At 41.9% G+C, this 17,500-nt stretch overlaps 1 protein-coding gene across 14 annotated transcripts in view; it reads right to left on the bottom strand.

Annotated features, from left to right (window-relative positions):
• LOC119028345 (epidermal growth factor receptor substrate 15-like 1) overlaps positions 1 to 17,500 on the bottom strand; it is an 81,963-nt gene that overhangs the window by 35,734 nt on the left and 28,729 nt on the right. For 10 of the 14 annotated variants that reach the window (XR_005077688.1, XM_037114209.1, XM_037114214.1 and 7 more), the window contains exons 11-17: positions 16,360 to 16,516; positions 10,410 to 10,472; positions 10,188 to 10,208; positions 9,439 to 9,524; positions 2,665 to 2,737; positions 1,598 to 1,759; positions 1,173 to 1,370 (exon numbers count right to left, since the gene is read on the bottom strand). Coding sequence is in view for 13 of the 14 variants with exons in the window: in XM_037114209.1 (XP_036970104.1) it covers positions 1,173 to 1,370; positions 1,598 to 1,759; positions 2,665 to 2,737; positions 9,439 to 9,524; positions 10,188 to 10,208; positions 10,410 to 10,472; positions 16,360 to 16,516 (760 nt within the window). In the remaining variant the exon portion in view is untranslated. The remainder of the gene's footprint in view (positions 1 to 1,172; positions 1,371 to 1,597; positions 1,760 to 2,664; positions 2,738 to 9,438; positions 9,525 to 10,187; positions 10,209 to 10,409; positions 10,473 to 16,359; positions 16,517 to 17,500) is intronic. The other 4 variants (XM_037114217.1, XM_037114210.1, XM_037114218.1 and 1 more) reach the window with 2 other exon arrangements.

Below are 17,500 nucleotides of genomic sequence, written 5' to 3' on the forward strand. Positions count from 1 at the left end.
GTTGATGGAGTTGATAGGGCCACTTGTGGTTCATTGACTCCACTAGTCTTCATGTGGGTTGCTATGGCTAGGTGAGCTCAGGTATGAATGTTTTTAAGCTGTCTGTGGAGGGAACTCAGAACAGCTTTGTAGATGGGTGATAAGTAATGTCTTAGGCCACCTCCTCTGTTCAAAGACGGTTGTTCCAGTTTGACATAGATGCTTTCCTTAACTCCCCTGTCAAACCATCTGTATTCTCCGGCCAAGATCTTCACATTGGTGTCCTCAAAGGAATTATTTTTCTCATTCAGATGTAAGTGGAGAGCAGAGTCTTGACCTGAGGAGTTGGCCCTCCTGTTTTGTGTTTTGTGTTTTGTCTCCCCAGTATACAAATCTGTGCAGTCCTGGGTGCACTGAACAACATAAACTACTTTACTCAAATGTCTAAGTGGTTTGTCCTCAGGATGGACACGTTTCTGCCTCAGCGTGTTGGTAGGTTGGAAGTGAACCAGGATATGATGTTCATTATAGTTCTCAGCTATTCCCGCAACTGAAGAAGCCTGTTGGATGAGAGGTGAAACATCTTCAAGAAACTGGAACAAAGCCATGACCATGACCTGGATGACTGGATTTTTTTTTTTTGTTACATGACAAGCACTCTGAGCTGCTAGCACACACCCAGGTGTCAAATCTTTGGTGCGCTTTGATAAATAATTCAATAAGGGCCAGGGAAGTATGTCATGAAAATCTATCCAATTAGAAGCAGTGAGACTGGATATTATGACAGAGGAATTTATCAACTTTCCATGTGACCTTCTGGCTGGAACAGGAAGCAGAGCACAGCAACATCATGTGGTTGTTCAATACAATTGTCTCAGGCCTCAACATATTGGGTGTCATGGAGAGAGAACTGAGGCTACATCATGCATATGCCACGTGTGGTGTCCGTCTGAAGCCAGGCTATGTATTTGTTGGTGGTTAAATGTGTGTGTGAGATGAGTGGCAGGTGGAAAACAGATGACACACCACAGCAGCATAAGCTAAATGAAAATAATAAATACACACACAGCTTCATGTCATATTCTTGCTCTTCTAAAGGTGCAGTGGGCCACACACTGTTTTCAGTGGTAAGAAAATGTAGATTAGTGCAACGGTTCCCCCGTTCATAATTGTGTGGATCTTCCTGTTTTTACCTGGTTGATCTCGTCCTGCGTGGCCTTCAGAGACTTGATGATGGTCTCCAGTTGGATCTTGCCAGCAGCCAGGCTCTGCTCCAGCTGGTTCTCCTCCTGCTGCAGTCGGCCCAGGTCAGCCTTTGCCCGGCTCAGCTCCTCTTCCTGGCTCTGCAGGTCTGACTCCTGGGAGTGGATCTGACTCTGGAGGGTTGAGATCTGGAGGCAGAAGAAGATGTAAAATCTATTCTGCACTAAATGGTAATTTCCTGAAGCCATATACTGAAGTAAAAAGCAGGTGCTTTTAAAGCCCACTTTACTTTCCTCCTTTTGTTACCATCTTTGTTGCTTCATTGCATTCATGGCGTTTTACAATTAACAACACTAACAATAACCCATTTAATCAATGTTTTTAGTTTCCCCTGTGTCCCCAAGCTCTTCCTCACCATTTGAGACTCTTCCTGGCACTTCATGCGGACTTCATTCAGCATATCCTCTAATTTATGTTTCTGCTGATCCATCTCGTCCAGGCGCTCCTGGGCATCTTGTTTCTGAGCCTCCAGCTCCTGCAAGCTGGCTGTCTCTCTGTCAAGGTCATTCTGCATCTCCTGTCATGTGCCAAAGTCAGGTGTCCACCGCACAAGAAATCAAGTGGTCAGATAAATCCAAGTGGTTTAGAGAAGTACACCCAGGAGTGTCACAACTTCCATTCCAATGAAAAATTGACTGTAATTTTGTTTGAAACATGGAAATCAAAAGGATCAGGGGTTCTCCCAGAATGTATTTTCTCTCGCCCTCCGCCTCTTAACATCCAAAGAAAGAAAAAACACATAAATCTGGCCAGCTAGCTTAGCATTAGCATGCAGCTAGCTTAGTGTAAGTCACAGCTAGGTTAGTGTTAGCCTGCAGCTTGCTTAGCGTTAACCTGCAGCACCACCCCTAATCAGACATCTTCTCCTTTGTGATGAAGACAATCAGCTGACTGGTACTAGAGAATCTCAGACAGCGTCAGAGGTGTTGGTTTATTTTCTTTTTCAGAGATCCTTTATTGATTTGTTTGTGAAGAGTACTCACTCAACTTTCTAAAAAACTGAATTTCTATTTTTGTTCCCAAGATGTACTGAAGTAGGACACTTACAAAAATACTTCTAGGTACTGATATATTGATAATGGCATTATAATTGAACTAAACTTGAAGTATACTCCTTTTTTTTTTTTTTAACTCTAATCTGCATAGAGACACCAGAATAAAGTCAATCTGTAGGATATGTAAAAAAGAGTCAGGACATAAAACCAGTGATCTGTTAAAAAAAAAAAATTAATTAAAAATAAAATCGTGACTTTAGAGAATTGTGACCCCCGTAACTACAGACACACTGAAGCAAATGTCTAGCAATGACTATGGTTTCTCTGAATTTTGTGTAATGACTGAACTAAAATAAAAGGGGTCCACATTAAACCAAGCTATATGTTGAAACTATAGCTGACTGACAAGCGAACATGGAGCGCACACCTGCACCTCTGCACTCTTATGTCTGATGGCCTCCTCTGTGTCCCTGATGTCCTGCTCCAGAGTGTACTTCTCCCTAATACAGACAGACAGACACACAGACAGACAAACAGACGGACCATAATTACGATGAGAGAAAAAAAATGTAAACGCTACCAACCTTCTGCTGTGTGAACACATCAACATGTCAGAGTGACAAGACACAGGACTGGAATTCTATCAAATTCACGTCACAGAGAAAAATCAGTACACTCCACATTCCACTGCTCAGTGACAGGGAGTCAGGAACTGCTGTATGTGACCTGATAAACTAAAGAGTACACCTGTCTATATTATTAATAATTAATCACTAATCACATAATTAAATCAGTTAATTGATGGTGTAATTGAAAAGGTCTTTTAAAACAATTGTCCACATCTTTAAAGGCATGTTTTTATTTTCTTCATTTTATAGATCTGAGCAGAAATCAGTGAGGGAAGAAAGTGTGTGACAGACTGTGACAAATAGAATCCTAATGTTTGGGAACAAGTTAACAGGGCATGCTCAAAACTTGATCAGATAGCAGTTTCTGAATGTACACTTCTATTATCAAGCTTCTTTTAACAAACAGCATTTGATCCCACCAAAGTCACCCAACAACTGGGTGTCCAACTGCTTAAAGATTAGCTCATATAAATCAGATGGCCGTATGGATTTTGAAATATTCCTCATTTTCAGACTGGCCATTAAAAAATCCCCTATTTATACACTTTTCAGTTAAAGTCAATTAATTGTTTAACGTTTCAATGTTCATATGGGCACCTGGCTATTGTTTTAAGACTGACTTGATCTAGAATTAGCTTCCTGTGTTTGTATACATCAATGCACCAGTCAAGGAGCAGTTTACGTCCATCTCTGTCCAGACTCATGCCATACTGAAGATGTAGTGAAGTCTTTGAAGGAATTTAATACAAGATTCATATGTAATTCGAGGCAAGATCAAAGTTTAGTCACTGTATTGACATGTCTCCAGTGACTAATTTCCAGGTAAATACATGCTGTCACAACATGCTGCAGCCATGTCCAAACTGTTCCACAGAGGGCCGGAGTGGCTGCAGGTTTTCTTTTCAACCACGCGGCAGCACACCCGACCTGACTCATTTAACAAGGATTAAAGCAAAAAAAACCAAAAACCAAAAAAAAATAAAAACCTTTTGACTGCAATGTTTTTCAAGCTATAGCCAAGTCATATTCCCAAATTGTAATTTGTGAAACATGTTACATGGCATGTTACTTGACACATGCTTAAAAAAATAAGGTAAGATTTAGAGCCTCACCCCACACCATGTTCTCTAATGCAGACATCAAGTTTAATTATTTGACCAACAGCGTTTTACAGGAGGATGATCTGAACAGCTGTACTATTTATTCTTAAAACGTTTTTTGTCTTTTCAATGTAATTTTCAGTCTATGAAATTAAACTGTGGCTTTTTTTTGCCAAGCTTCTCTCAAGTTTTACTCTTTCAAAAAATCAACCATCTACAGAACTTTTCAGTACGCAATTTTTCTACTTCTTCTTCTCATCATCATTATCATTAATTAGGGCCCGATCGCATTTTTCACTGCCTGGACACACCCCAAAACTCACCAAACTTGGAATATAAGTCACACGTGGCAAAAAATGTTATAATGTATTGTTGTCCTGAATTTCCACCACTAGTTGGCGCTGTTATCAAGGAAAGTGCGTTTTGGCTAATAACTCCCATATACTTTGTCACACATTCAAAAACCTTATATGCCCATGTTCAGTCAATTGTGCTGAGTCTCGTGGTATAGGCCCTTTTGCTATGTCGCAAAATGTCGAAAACCTACTTTTTCGAACACCTCCCAGGCGATTTCACCAATTTGCCTGAAACTTGGCACAAAGCATCTGTGAGCCCTCCTGACAAAAATCTATCAAAAGTATTTTCCATCCATCCATCCATCATCTGTACACATTATATGTACGCCGCTTAATCCTCTGCAGGGTTGCGGGGGGGCTGGAGCCTATCCCAGTTGACTTAGGGCGAAGGCAGGTCAAAAGTATTTTAATAGGACAATTAATTTTAAAGTTATTAAATAATAACTTCCTGCAGGTTTGGTTCAAAACAGGAAGTGTTGCATATCTCAACATTGGTCAGGTCTAATGACATGAAACTTTGGCACTGTGCCTGCACATAACACTTATGGAAATGATGCATGTATGCATGTATGTATGCATGTCATGTCATCCCTTTCCATGGGGTTGCGGGGTGTTGCTGCTGGAGCCAATCCCAGCCTTGTCTCAGGGCGAGGGCAGGGTACTCCCTGGATAAGTCGCCAGCTCATCGCAGGGCCCTCACTAGTGAGCAATGTGGGGTTCAGTGTCTCGCTCAAGGACACTTCGACATGCAGCTCAGCCCTGCCCGGAGCTGGGATTTGAACCAGTGACCTTCCGATCACTAGTCGACCTGCTCTACCCGCTGAGCTACGGCGGGTAGAGCAGGTCGACGTGTCAGATGAGTTCTCACGTGTCAGATGAGTTCTCACGTGTTGACTAAACTCAAAAACTAATTGCATAACATAGCAACGCGATGAGTCCTTGCTAGCTAAGCAGCTAAACTTTAGCGCCGCTCCGTGTTTAGATCCCGCCCTGTGTGGGTCACTACACTGTGACTGGTCAGGCGCGCACATGCTGTTAATGATAACATTGGCTGTAGAGTGTGACAATCTGCCAATAAAAATCAGTCAACACATGTTCTCCGATCTACATTGATCTCATAAGTCGCCTCTGTGAAGGCTGAATGACGGAAATCCGTCGTAACGACGGACAACTTTAATCCGTGCATTTAATCGACAGATCTCGGTATTCAGAAAGTTGGTTGGTCAAACTGTGTGCTCTTGACTGGTGGAACAAAAACCTGCAGCCACATGGCTATTTGTGGAATAGCTTGGACACGCCTGACTTAGAGACTATCTAACAGTGGAGGACAGAGGATTGATCGAGAGCTTCAACACATGGTGCAACGACCATCACCTGAAGATCAATATCAACAGAACCAATCGGACAATCACCTGAAGATCAATATCAACAGAAACAATCAGACACTCACCTGAAGATCAATATCAACAGAGCCAATTAGACAATCACCTTAAGATCAACATCAACAGAACCAATCAGATAATCGCTGGAAGATCAATATTGACTGATCCATTCAGACAGTAACCTGAAGATCAACACATGACATTGACGCTGCATGCACTTCTCTCACCCAGCAGCACAGAACATCTCTATAGACAGCAGTTTGACAGGGGACAGCAAAGATTAGTGTCACCAATTCAGTATGTGACCTAATGTGAAACATGGTTACAACCTGCCCCTCTGTTCTGAGCTATGATGTTAAATAATGGCCAGAAAACATTATGATGTTACAGTGAACATGACCTTTGACTGGTTGGATATAAAATCTCATCACTTCATCTTTTTATCCCTTTAGACATTTCTTTGAAATGTTGTCATAATTAGGAATTATTTAGTTCTGGTAAATTTTGTGAGGTCATAGTGAACTTTGACATTTGATACTTCAGTCCAAGTGAATAATTGAGCTATATTTGAAGGAGTTGAAGATGTACCTGGCATACCAAGTGGACACTTAATGTAGATCTACAGGCTGTGAACCTCTCCTTTGACAAATGCTACAACTTCATCTCGGCTATCAAGATAATAGAAATAATTGAATCACTTGTCTGGAAAAAATAGTATGTCCATTCCAGACCTTCCGACAGACAACGCTATTGATAAAATTCTCTCACTGTCCCAACACCGTGAGGGTTTGATTTCCATTCTCTATAACAATATTTGTGATATCATCCCTGACTCACTGCAAGATGTAAAGAGATTTTGGGAGGACAATTTGGTAGAGGAAATGACAGCAGATCAATGGGAGAGGGAGTTTGACATAGTACACACCTCCTCCCCATGTGCTAGGCACAATTTGACATAACTTAAGGTTGTGTTGAAAGCACATTTGACCAGTGGCGAAGCTTCAAGGTCTTCAAGGTATTCAGAGAAGGCCCTGAAATCCTCAGATGAAACACAAATGTATCTTATCAATTCTGTCTTACCAATTCTATAAACAAAATAAAAATATTCCGGCCTGTTTCTGTAGTTTTCTGTCCATACACTGCACATTTGAGTGTTTTTTTGTGGAAAAAATTTAACCAATCAGGTATTTTTCTATAGTGTGTCTGGGAGGAATATCCTCCATCCAGGTTATTCTGTTTCCTTTATAGAATGTCCTGACCACTAAACATAATGATAGTGTACATCTGAATTGACAATTTGATCAACCAATCATATTTGGATTTGTAGCCAATGGGCGTATTCTTTAAGACTTTCGACGGCTCCAGGGTATTCTACAAGGCCTGCTTGCTCAGTCACACAAGACCTAGCTTAACTAGCGAGTTGTGATTGATAGTCGACATTGAAAATGGCAACAGATGGAGATGATATTGACACAGCTGGTGGAGATGATATTATCGCGGATTTATGTCAGTGCCCTGACATTGTTAAAAAAGGCCACCCAACACCCAAACGCTATGTGCGCCATTTTCAGATCTGGCGGAGATCTTCCCTGATGCAGACCCCTCTTGCCTTCTGTGTAAAAGTGAACTGGCGGATATTATACACATGCAATTATCCTGCCCTAAACTCCACACTTTCCACACAAATCTTCAGTGCCTATACTGAAGTGTTTCAAAAAGACTTCATCCCTACTTTTTAATGTGCCTTATTTGGATTAACCCCTGAAACCTTCTCCTTCAAAGTAAAGCTTTTGTAATAACTGTATTTACTACCTTAATTGCAAGACATCTTATTCTTCTTCCTTGAAAGGGACAAGCATCTCCTAATTTTTGAGATGGGTTAGAGATACCATGTATTGAAACTTGAAAAAAATCATATATACTCTTAAAGGCTTTTTGCAAAAAATTTAGAGAGATTTGGACCCCAGTCTTAGAATACTACGAGTTCTTTGTATAACTACGTATTTGGATAATGCAGCAAATCCATGCTTGTATGAGAATTTCAAATGTACTGCAAATGTATGATGTTCAATGAAAAATCAATAAACAATGTTAAAGGGAAATCATTTAATCAAAATTATAATTTAATCAATGTATGATAGAAACATTGATGATCTGTTTGTGTCACAGTAGATTTGACAGAATGCCAGTCCAAAAATATTCAGGAGCTGGTGTGTTTACCTGAGAGTACTCCACTGGGTAAAGGCAAGAGTGCTGACGCAGCATGGAGAATAAGTGGTGAACAAACAAAAATTTGATAAAATAAACAACAAAGTAAGAGTGGACGGTTGGCTGGGTGGATGAGTGGAAGGTGGTAAGCAGGAGGATGAGACAAAGCCAAGATGAATAGTAAAGCTCAGCTTTCTTCTGCAACACCATTCACACAGTACATACAGATGGTTAGCTGTGGGCTGCAGCACTCTCCGCCATCTTTGCATCAGAGACTGATGCTCTGAGCTAATACCCACAGTCAAGGGGTATTAGTGAGTTAGTTTGATTTCTATATCAAAAACTACCCTAACCCTTTTCACCTTTTTTCATTGGCTTCTGAAAATCTTTGAAGACATGTTGTGATGGTTTGGTCTGTTGCATATGGATGATGTCATCTTGTCTGTGTCTGAACAAAATATTAATCTTAACTAGAGAAGGCAAGTTCTGAAGAAGTTGCAGCTGTGAATGGTAGCTGATTAAAAGCTCATGGCAAATGCAATAATGAGAAGAATATATGAAAAACGTGGAATATTTTAATGTTTGTTTAAAGGCTACCACTAGATTTGCATTATTGGATGTAGAAAGTGAAATAATATGAAATCTTTGTTGTGGAAGACTTGAGGGTTTTTGAAAAGCTGATGCCAAACTTCACTGGTGTCTTTAAATATACTTGAAGTCACATCCAAAGAGTATGAAGTCATAAAAGTGGTGTGAGAATGAAGGTCTCAAAATATATTATAGGTTTGTGGCTAACATGTTGTTAGCTTGAATTTGTAATTCAGAAGTTACTTAAGGAGTAACAGTGGGGAAAAAAGTCAATGACTACAAATGTTGTGCAAAGCTGAATACATTTCATAATGTAACAAAGGTGGGGAACATTAATTTTTCAGGGGATTGAACTTATTACAAATTGTAGGAAAAGGGGTTAAAAAAATTGAACAAGTAAGACATACAAGACTGTTTGTCATTTGCTTTCATGTTGATGATGACATGTTAGAAACTGTGAGTGTCTACTGGAGAACACTTTGAGTTTGTGTGTTGTCAAAAATGTGTCTAGCAGAGCAGTTCAGAAAAGTGGATGTGTTTGCCTGCCTAAGGATAATTTTCTTCTCAGTTTTAATGGGACTTTATGTGGCAGTTGGTCAGCGCTTCTGTCATCTAAAAGCACACTGAGCCAAAAGTTTTAGTCCAATTGCTTTCAGAGGCACACATGTGTGACAAGCACTCATTGGGGACAAGCTGGCATGGGAGCTAGTTGATTGCAAAATGGTCTAGGTTATTTATAGGATTGTGTCCCATGAAATGTTTTACATACATTTTTTCAAGAAATTGGAAGTCCTGGATTTTGGGTGTGTTGGTATGGAATGACCACACAGCAAGGAGACAGACTTTGTTTCATAAAAAGGGGCAGCGAGACAGAAGTAAAACCTGAAAAACTGCCGGGCCTTGGCGGAGGTATGTGCTCTACTTGTCATTCTAGTTACCTCTGCAGCTGGGCTATCTCCTGGCTGATATCATCCAACTCCTTGATGCCAGTGAACTCCCCTGAGCCCACTGAGCTTGAGCTGTCCTGTAATGACAGAGACAGGTGGAGAGAGAGAAGGAGAGGAGGAGAGGGAGACAAAGAAGACAACATATTGACAAAGTAAACTTTATTTGTTGAAGGAAGTGGGATGATGAAACAGTACCAACTGAACCATGGCTGACCAGGCCAAAGGAGAGAAGAAGAGGAAAAATGTGGATAGGAGATAGGAGAGAAACCAGTGCTCAACATGGGGAGCAGCACAGAGGTTGAGTCAATAGGTGGGAGTTGGGTCAGTCACTAACATGTGACCACCACTGATCAAGTGTCACGGAGAGGAAAGATTCAGGATCAGTCAGCCCCCTCTGAGAACATTCAAATAGTTTTCGTGTGGGTGGCTGTACCTTTATTAAACAGGACTACTTGTTGCACTTCATTTAATTTATCTAACGTATTCATAACAGGGTCGCAAACAGCTGCTAATGTAAGAATGCAGCTGCTTTATCAAATACACTCATTTTCAAAGATTGCCAGCTCAAAACGAACTTGAATCTTCCCTTGATTCTCTGACAGCTGACAGGGTAAGAATATTTCCCTGCATTGTGTTAGAATGGAGAGAAAAGTTTTGCAAATGCTTTCCAGTAATCAGCCAATACAGCCAGACACTGAAAGCATTTATAGGGCAACTCACTGTAGGTCAATGTTACCTACCCACAACTTGAACATTACAGCCTGAGAGAGGAGGAAGAGGGGAGAGGTAGAAACATCAGCAGTAAGACACTCAGGCAGTACATGATTTACCTCTCATCAAAATCACAGGGGTTACACTTTCAAGTTAACTTCCAGCAAATATGCAGATTTGGGGAATTGGAAGAGATCAAGAAACAGGATGTATAGCATAGCAGGGGAAAGAGAGAAGAAGTATTGACTTACCCGTCTCATCTCAGAGAGAGCAGCCATCTCTGATCCCACTGGGGTCATGTATCCTGACATACTCTGCAGCCAAACACAAACCCCTCATTTACTGACAACCATAATACAAACAGTTACAGCTCTACCCCATGTCCATGCATGGGACACTATGGGTGGGAATCTCTTGGCACCTCATGATTCGATTTGATTCCAAGCCCAACGATTCAATTCTAAACCGATTATCGATGCAACAGTTTTTTTGGGTACATTTCCATGCATGATTTAAAAATAATAATAATAATAATAATAATAATAATAATAATAATAATAATAATAATAATAATAATAATAATAAAAATTAAATCTGAGTTTGCCAAATGCAAGCGGTGCGCAACAAAGAGTGACAGAATATGTAAGCAAGTCCTTGGCAATCAAAGTTGCAATAGAGTTTGTAAGGGTTAGGGTTAGGGAAAATGTGATATTGCTTGCTCGATGGTCCTCTGGTTGGAAGCAACTACAACCAACTGTTTTTCTTCCTCCTCTGGGTGTAAAAGTTTAATGTGGTTTCTCATGTTTATCGTGTTTCCAAAATATTTTAGTTTAGTTCGACACAACTTGCATATGGTGTGGCTCTAGTCCAGGTCCTTTTGTCGCTTTAACTTCATAGAAGCCACAATGCTTCCTCACGCTTGCTTTTAAAGCAGAGGCTGCTGGTTGAATGTTGCACACAGCCATCTCTTGTTTTTTGTTATGTGCACACCAACGACTGTTGGGGCGCTGCACCTCCTTAATTACAAGTTCTGCCTCTGCGTAACTGTGGACAAAGTTACATTAACATCTGCATGGAGCCCAGGATGATAAGACAAAACCCGACATCATTTGTCTCTTGCTGTCTTTGTATAGCTCATTCTATTGAAGTTATAATACTGAGTTCCAGCTATGAGTTATAGTGGTGATGGATCATATTTTCTGAAACAACCATCATCTACACTGCTATCATAAAACAAATGAAGAATAAAGTAACTTTAATTAGTAACTCTCAGGAAAAGGGCTAGTTAAATTAAAAAAAAGATCTGGGATGCACCATTTGGATTTTTTCAGATGATACTGAAAACCGATAAGTACCTGCTTCTTCATTTGTCTCAAAAAGAAGGTCCTAACCTGTAGTTTATTTATAGCTGAAGCTAAAGGCTCCCACACACTGCACAGACTCAAACCAACAGCATACTGCCTTTATCCGACCACTCTGTTGCATCTTGTCTGACATGTTCAGCAGAAAAGTTGCATTGAACACACCACTTTGATGTGCTGCCAGCGCTACAGTAGCGTGTACGTTCTGCACATGCGTGAGATGAAATAAGCGGGTGGCGCTACATGAAAACAGGAAATGACGAAACACACCGCACACAGTATTCCACCCCTCCCACACACCGCGCTGATTCATTGCACACCACCAATCAGAGAATCCAATGGCTCAGAGGGTTGGGCCGGTGTGTTCCTGCCTTAAGAGAGGCTCAGGTGTAGTGGGCAGAGATGGATGATTTAACATTCCATAGCTCTAACAACATTTGTATTGATATCCCTTTTCTCTACCTCTCTGAAACCCTGCAGGACATTTATTACAAATAACAAGAATGTTGTCTTCTTCTGAAATCAGAAAACATTCACACCAGTGCTTCCATATTAAGCTCTCTAATCAACACAGCCTGGCTCTACCCAGCTGCAGCACTTTGATATCATGAGTATGGCAAAAGTGCACTGCACCTCTTCTTTTCCTTCTTTTTTTGAGCCAATGATTTTTCTGGCTGATGTATAGGCTGATACATAACCTGCATTACTAATAAAGATCATATTTCAGCGTGGCTATCAGACAAACTGCTGCTACTGCCAACAGCAACAGGGAATCACTGCCCTCACTCTGGATTTGATGTCGTCAACACTGCATGTGTTAGAAAAGACTGTGAACTGATATGAGCATCCAGGCATATGCATCTGTAGGGCTTTACAATTTGCCTCACAATCCTCTGTTCCCGCACACACGGACACACAGATGACAGGGAGTTATGATTCAAGGAGCTGGCCAGACCATTTTGGCCATCATCGACGTGTACAGGAGAGGCCGGGAATTGAGATGTGATCAGTGGACTAGCCATTTGTGAACCTCAGGTTATTGCATCACCCCGGTTCTCCAAGTAGCACGGATGAGTGTCTCACTATGGGATATACTTACTCCCGGATTGTTTAAGAGCCCATTACCGGAACCACCCGTGACAGTAGACTTATTCTGGTGAATAATCCCAGTTCCCAGATACATCTACACTTAGCACTGCAGGAGCTAAGGAGTGTGTAGAACTGAGCAAAAGTCAGAGGTGAAGACCAGTTGACTGCTGCACAAAGAGCCCAGAATGATGTCAATCATCTAGTAGAGTGTGCACACAGACCTGCTGGAGGTTGTGAGCCTCCACTAGTGTAAGCAAGTGCAATAGCCCCCACTATCCATTGGGACAACCTCTGTTTTGAGAATAGTCTTCCTTTATGGGGTTTAGCCCAGGACACAAACATTTTATCAGATATTCTGAAATTTGTCCTGTTCACACATATCCGCAGAGCCAGAAGTAAATAGCAAAGGGTTGAACGCTTTCTGCTCTATACATATGCAGGGTCCCACCACTTTAGGAAAAAAAAAAGCTGAGTTAGGATGTAGTTGCACACTCAAACCATCAGGAGCAACTTGCACGCAAGCCTTATTCACAGACAAAGCGTGCATTACCCTCTTAGCAGAGGTGAGGGCCATCAGTAATGCAGTCTTTAAGGATACCATATTCATATCCACTTGTTCCAGGGTTTCAAAGGGTGCCTGTGAGAAAGCCTTCAGGACTGTAGGCAGATCCCATGATGGTGTCATTGATCTTACTGAGGCTAACTTCCTCCATGCCCTCTTCATAGACCAATACACCAGCGGATGTTGTCCCACTGTGTGACCATCAAAACTCACATGGCAAGATGCAACAGCTGTCAAATAAACATTTATGGTAGAAAATGCTCTGCCCTTTTTTAGTAATCTCTGCAAAAATTACAATACTGTCAATACAGAGCACTGAAAAGGAATGACATGCACCTGTGTCAGCAGATCTGCTGGCTGACTGCACAGGAGCTGTACCATGCCTGCAAACCAGGGCTTTCCTGTCCTGTTCCTGCCTTCGTAGGTCCCTCCCCAGTCAGGGATACATCTGTTGAGACCACTCTCCTGGTGGGTACTCCCCGAGTCAGAAAGCCGCAGCTCATGTCACAGACACTCCGAGAATGCAGTGCCTGTGACACCATAAATCTATGCCATTTTCCACATTCTGAAACCCACTGTCTCTATGTGCTCTGCAAGTGTGAACCACTGTCTCCAGCAGCGAGGAAGCTGCTATGAGCCAGTCCTCTATGTAGGTCACTACACGTATGCCCCTCTCCCTCACAAGGGCTTGATGTTGCCTCTATTTATTTTACAAACACCCTTGGGCTAAGTCAGAGGCCGAAAGGGAGAACCAGATGTTCATAGGAAACCCCCTGTAGGTATTTTCTGTGTAGGTGGTCATCAGATCATCACCTTTAACTTTCTTTAGGATCGTGGACTATCTTGAATAAAACCTGTGCCAACTGGTGTGTCCAGGAGATCCTCCTTATCTCTCGTAGCAAGGTTGGTGAGGTTTAACCACCTGGCTCTCTCTTCTAACCCACTGCTCTGCCTGTGACATGGACCACAACTTTATGGAGGTGAAGGCAGTGGTCAGTAACTCCGCAGATCTCTCCCGACAACTTTCTGTCATCTCTTCCTGCAATTCTGCCTCATAAGGAGCATAAGGAGCAGGAACACATTCATGGCTCGGACAGTGAAGGTGGCCTCCTTGTAGCTCTTGTCCATCAGACCGGACTGAAAGTGGTTGGCTTTGGGAGGCAGGGAGGCCCCTGATGCTGATACCGAGGCATTGGAGTGAAGATGACACGCCACGACCTGCCCAACCTGCGGTATATGACGCAGCCCATGTGCATCCATCCCGTGACAGCCAAGAAGAAAGCCTCTGGGGATAGAGTGCTTGTCTATGTCTGGCTTGGCTCTCCATGTAGCGACCAGCTCATTCAGGAGTTCTGGGAAGATGGGAAGCAGCTGTTGTCCCATCTTCTTCATCTTGGGCAGCCTCTCTCCATCATAGCTTGGTTGTTTCCACTTGCACAGCAGGCCATGGGATGTTCAGCTTTGCAGCCATGCGTTTACACATCTCCTGCATGTCTAAATCCTGTGAAGCTGACGCAGGAACTGTCCTGTCTGCAGCCACAGGATTTGCAGCCTGACTCGATGGCGCTAAAAAGGAGTCATCATCCTTGTCATCATTGGTGAAGCATGTTGCACACCCAGACAGGTCGCACACATCGGGTGAGTGTTCCATTGTGATATGTTATTACCGCATGGGCAGGCTTGCAGCTGAGGCTTTTTGCTTTCCATAGTAGGAGCTGTCGGTATTTGTGGGGAAGCCATAGTTAGCTCTCTTCAGTTGTGCTAGCTAATTAGCCTCATTAGCCAAGTTGTGTAAACAGCTACAGGCAGCTGTGTATCGTTAGCTTTATGCGGTTCCTTAGCTGTGAAGCAGGGAGGTGTGGTATAAAGCGTATATAGTACTGCTACTGCTCGGCTAGTGAGTTTGCGAAAAAATAATTCTACTTTTCTCTCTTTACTACAGGGAAACAGTGATGTTGCTCAGTGTGCTTTGTGTAAATGTTGGCCTTGGAGAGTATTGCTACTCCATGGGCTAATACTTCAAAGACATGGGTATTGCAACCTAGCCCTATCGGGAGTATTGCTACTCTCTGTAGCTCTTTGGCTAGCACAGAGTATTGCTACTATAACCAGAGATGGGAGTAAGTCACATACGTGCAAGTCATAAGCAAGTCTCAAGTCTTAACCTTCAAGTCTCAAGCAAGTCCCAAGTTACTGTGATCAAAATCAAGCAAATTAAGTCATTGCTATTACTCAAGCAAGTCAAGTCAAGTCATTGCTGTTACTCAAGCAAGACAAGTCAAGTCATTGCTGTTACTCAAGCAAGTCAAGTTAAGTCATTGCTGTTACTCAAACAAGTCAAGTCAAGTCATTGCTGTTACTCAAGCAAGTCAAGTCATTGCTATTACTCAAGCAAGTCAAGTCATTGCTGTTACTCAAGCAAGTCAAGTCAAGTCATTGCTGTTACTCAAACAAGTCAAGTCAAGTCAAGTCATTGCTGTTACTCAAGCAAGTCAAGTCATTGCTATTACTCAAGCAAGTCAAGTCAAGTCATTGCTGTTACTCAAGCGAGTTATGTCATTGCTGTTACTCAAGCAAGTCAAGTCATTGCTGTTACTCAAGCAAGTCAAGTCATGTCATTGCTGTTACTCAAGCAAGTCAAGTCAAGTCATTGCTGTTACTCAAGCAAGTCAAGTCAAGTCATTGCTGTTACTCAAGCAAGTCAAGTCGAGTCATGGCTAAGGTCAAGCAAGTTACAAGAAGTTTGTATGAATGTATTCTTCACATCTGTAGACACAGTAAACAGAAGAGGGTGGTTAGTCAATAATATGATGTAATTACATAGCTGATCAATTTTATATTTTTTTTTCAAACCCATGAACACAAGAATAAGATTAGATTAATATCAGCCCTGGAACTGCATCATACTGCACATCCTGACAGCTGAAAATATTACTCTTAGTCCGACTCAAGTCAAGTCATGTGACTCGAGTCCCCCACCTCTGACTCCAACCTCTAGCCTGAAGCACTTAACTATAATTGCTCCTAGCTGGCTTCCAAGTTTGAGCTGCCCTAAAGACTGAACAGTGACCCAGAGCATGTGAGACACAAAACGAATGCTATGAAAAAGAAAACCATGAGAAACACTCATACAGATAAATCACTGAGCTGTACTAAACATGCACTTCGTGTATGTAGGATGGGACCTACTGGTACAGGAGTGCCTCTCTCAGATGGGGGGATCATGTCAGCCGTCAGGGTCTGTGGAGGGTCGATGCCTTTGCTGACCTTCTGCTGGATAAGATGCATTGCGAGGGCAAACTGCTCCCTGGTCAGTTTACCAATCTGCCTGGTGTCTGCCAGAGCCCTGCAGGGAAGAACACACAGTATGAAATCAAACCCTATCCAAATTTGATTATTCAAACGTGTTTGACTTTATGTCACGGATTTGCTGTCAAGAACTTCCCCACATCTCAATTTTTCTACATAAAAAAAGACCACTTACCTTTTAAGTAAGGAAAAGAAGAACATGGGTTTCACAATATCCCCAAGGCAACATGAACACTGTGACAGGATGTGCAGGAGAACTGAGATGGAAGCAGTCAATCTAGCCATTTTGGTAAAACATATAGATTATCTGGTCTTATCTGAAGAATCGCCACTTGATAACGGGGGTGTGAATCTTCACTGGTCTCACGATTCAATTCAATTAGACAATGCATCACGATTACTGCACATGGCTATGTTTTCATAAAAGGATACAGGGATACAAGGATATATGTATACGTGTGTATATGTGTATATATGTATACATGTATACATATATACACATATACATACATATACATATACACACACACACACAAACTCCCTTTTTATGTTATGTGCTCTGAGAAAGCATAAACTAGAACAGTGCTGTTTACTAGTTAACAATATGTTAATTGACATATGAAATATGTTTTACTGATGTAAATTTTTACCATTGCCTTAATTGGCTGAGCCAGTGCGAATAAAATATACTTGAGTAGCTTTGTTTATTGTGAAATTACTAACTTTGGCTTCGTGGTAATGTGCAGGTGTAATCTTTTCTGTGACGTGGCTGTATGACGGGAGCTTTTATCACAGCTCCAGTGTCTTCAACAGGTGACAAAACCCGGTGTTGTCAACAACAGAATAATGTCGTAGATCCTTATCGATAAAAGCTGCCACAGATTGGGCTATTCTCTTCCTTTTCTCCGTGTGGGGTGGCAGAGTTGGCAGCGTGTTCTTGGCTGGGCCGGGTCTGCTGTCTCTTTAGCAGCCGCTAACGTTGACAGTTTCTCAAGTTAGCGGTAGTCCCAAGGTAATTGAT

Source organism: Acanthopagrus latus, chromosome 11 (genome assembly GCF_904848185.1).
Source record: "Acanthopagrus latus isolate v.2019 chromosome 11, fAcaLat1.1, whole genome shotgun sequence".
Classification (NCBI taxonomy): Eukaryota; Metazoa; Chordata; class Actinopteri; order Spariformes; family Sparidae; genus Acanthopagrus; species Acanthopagrus latus.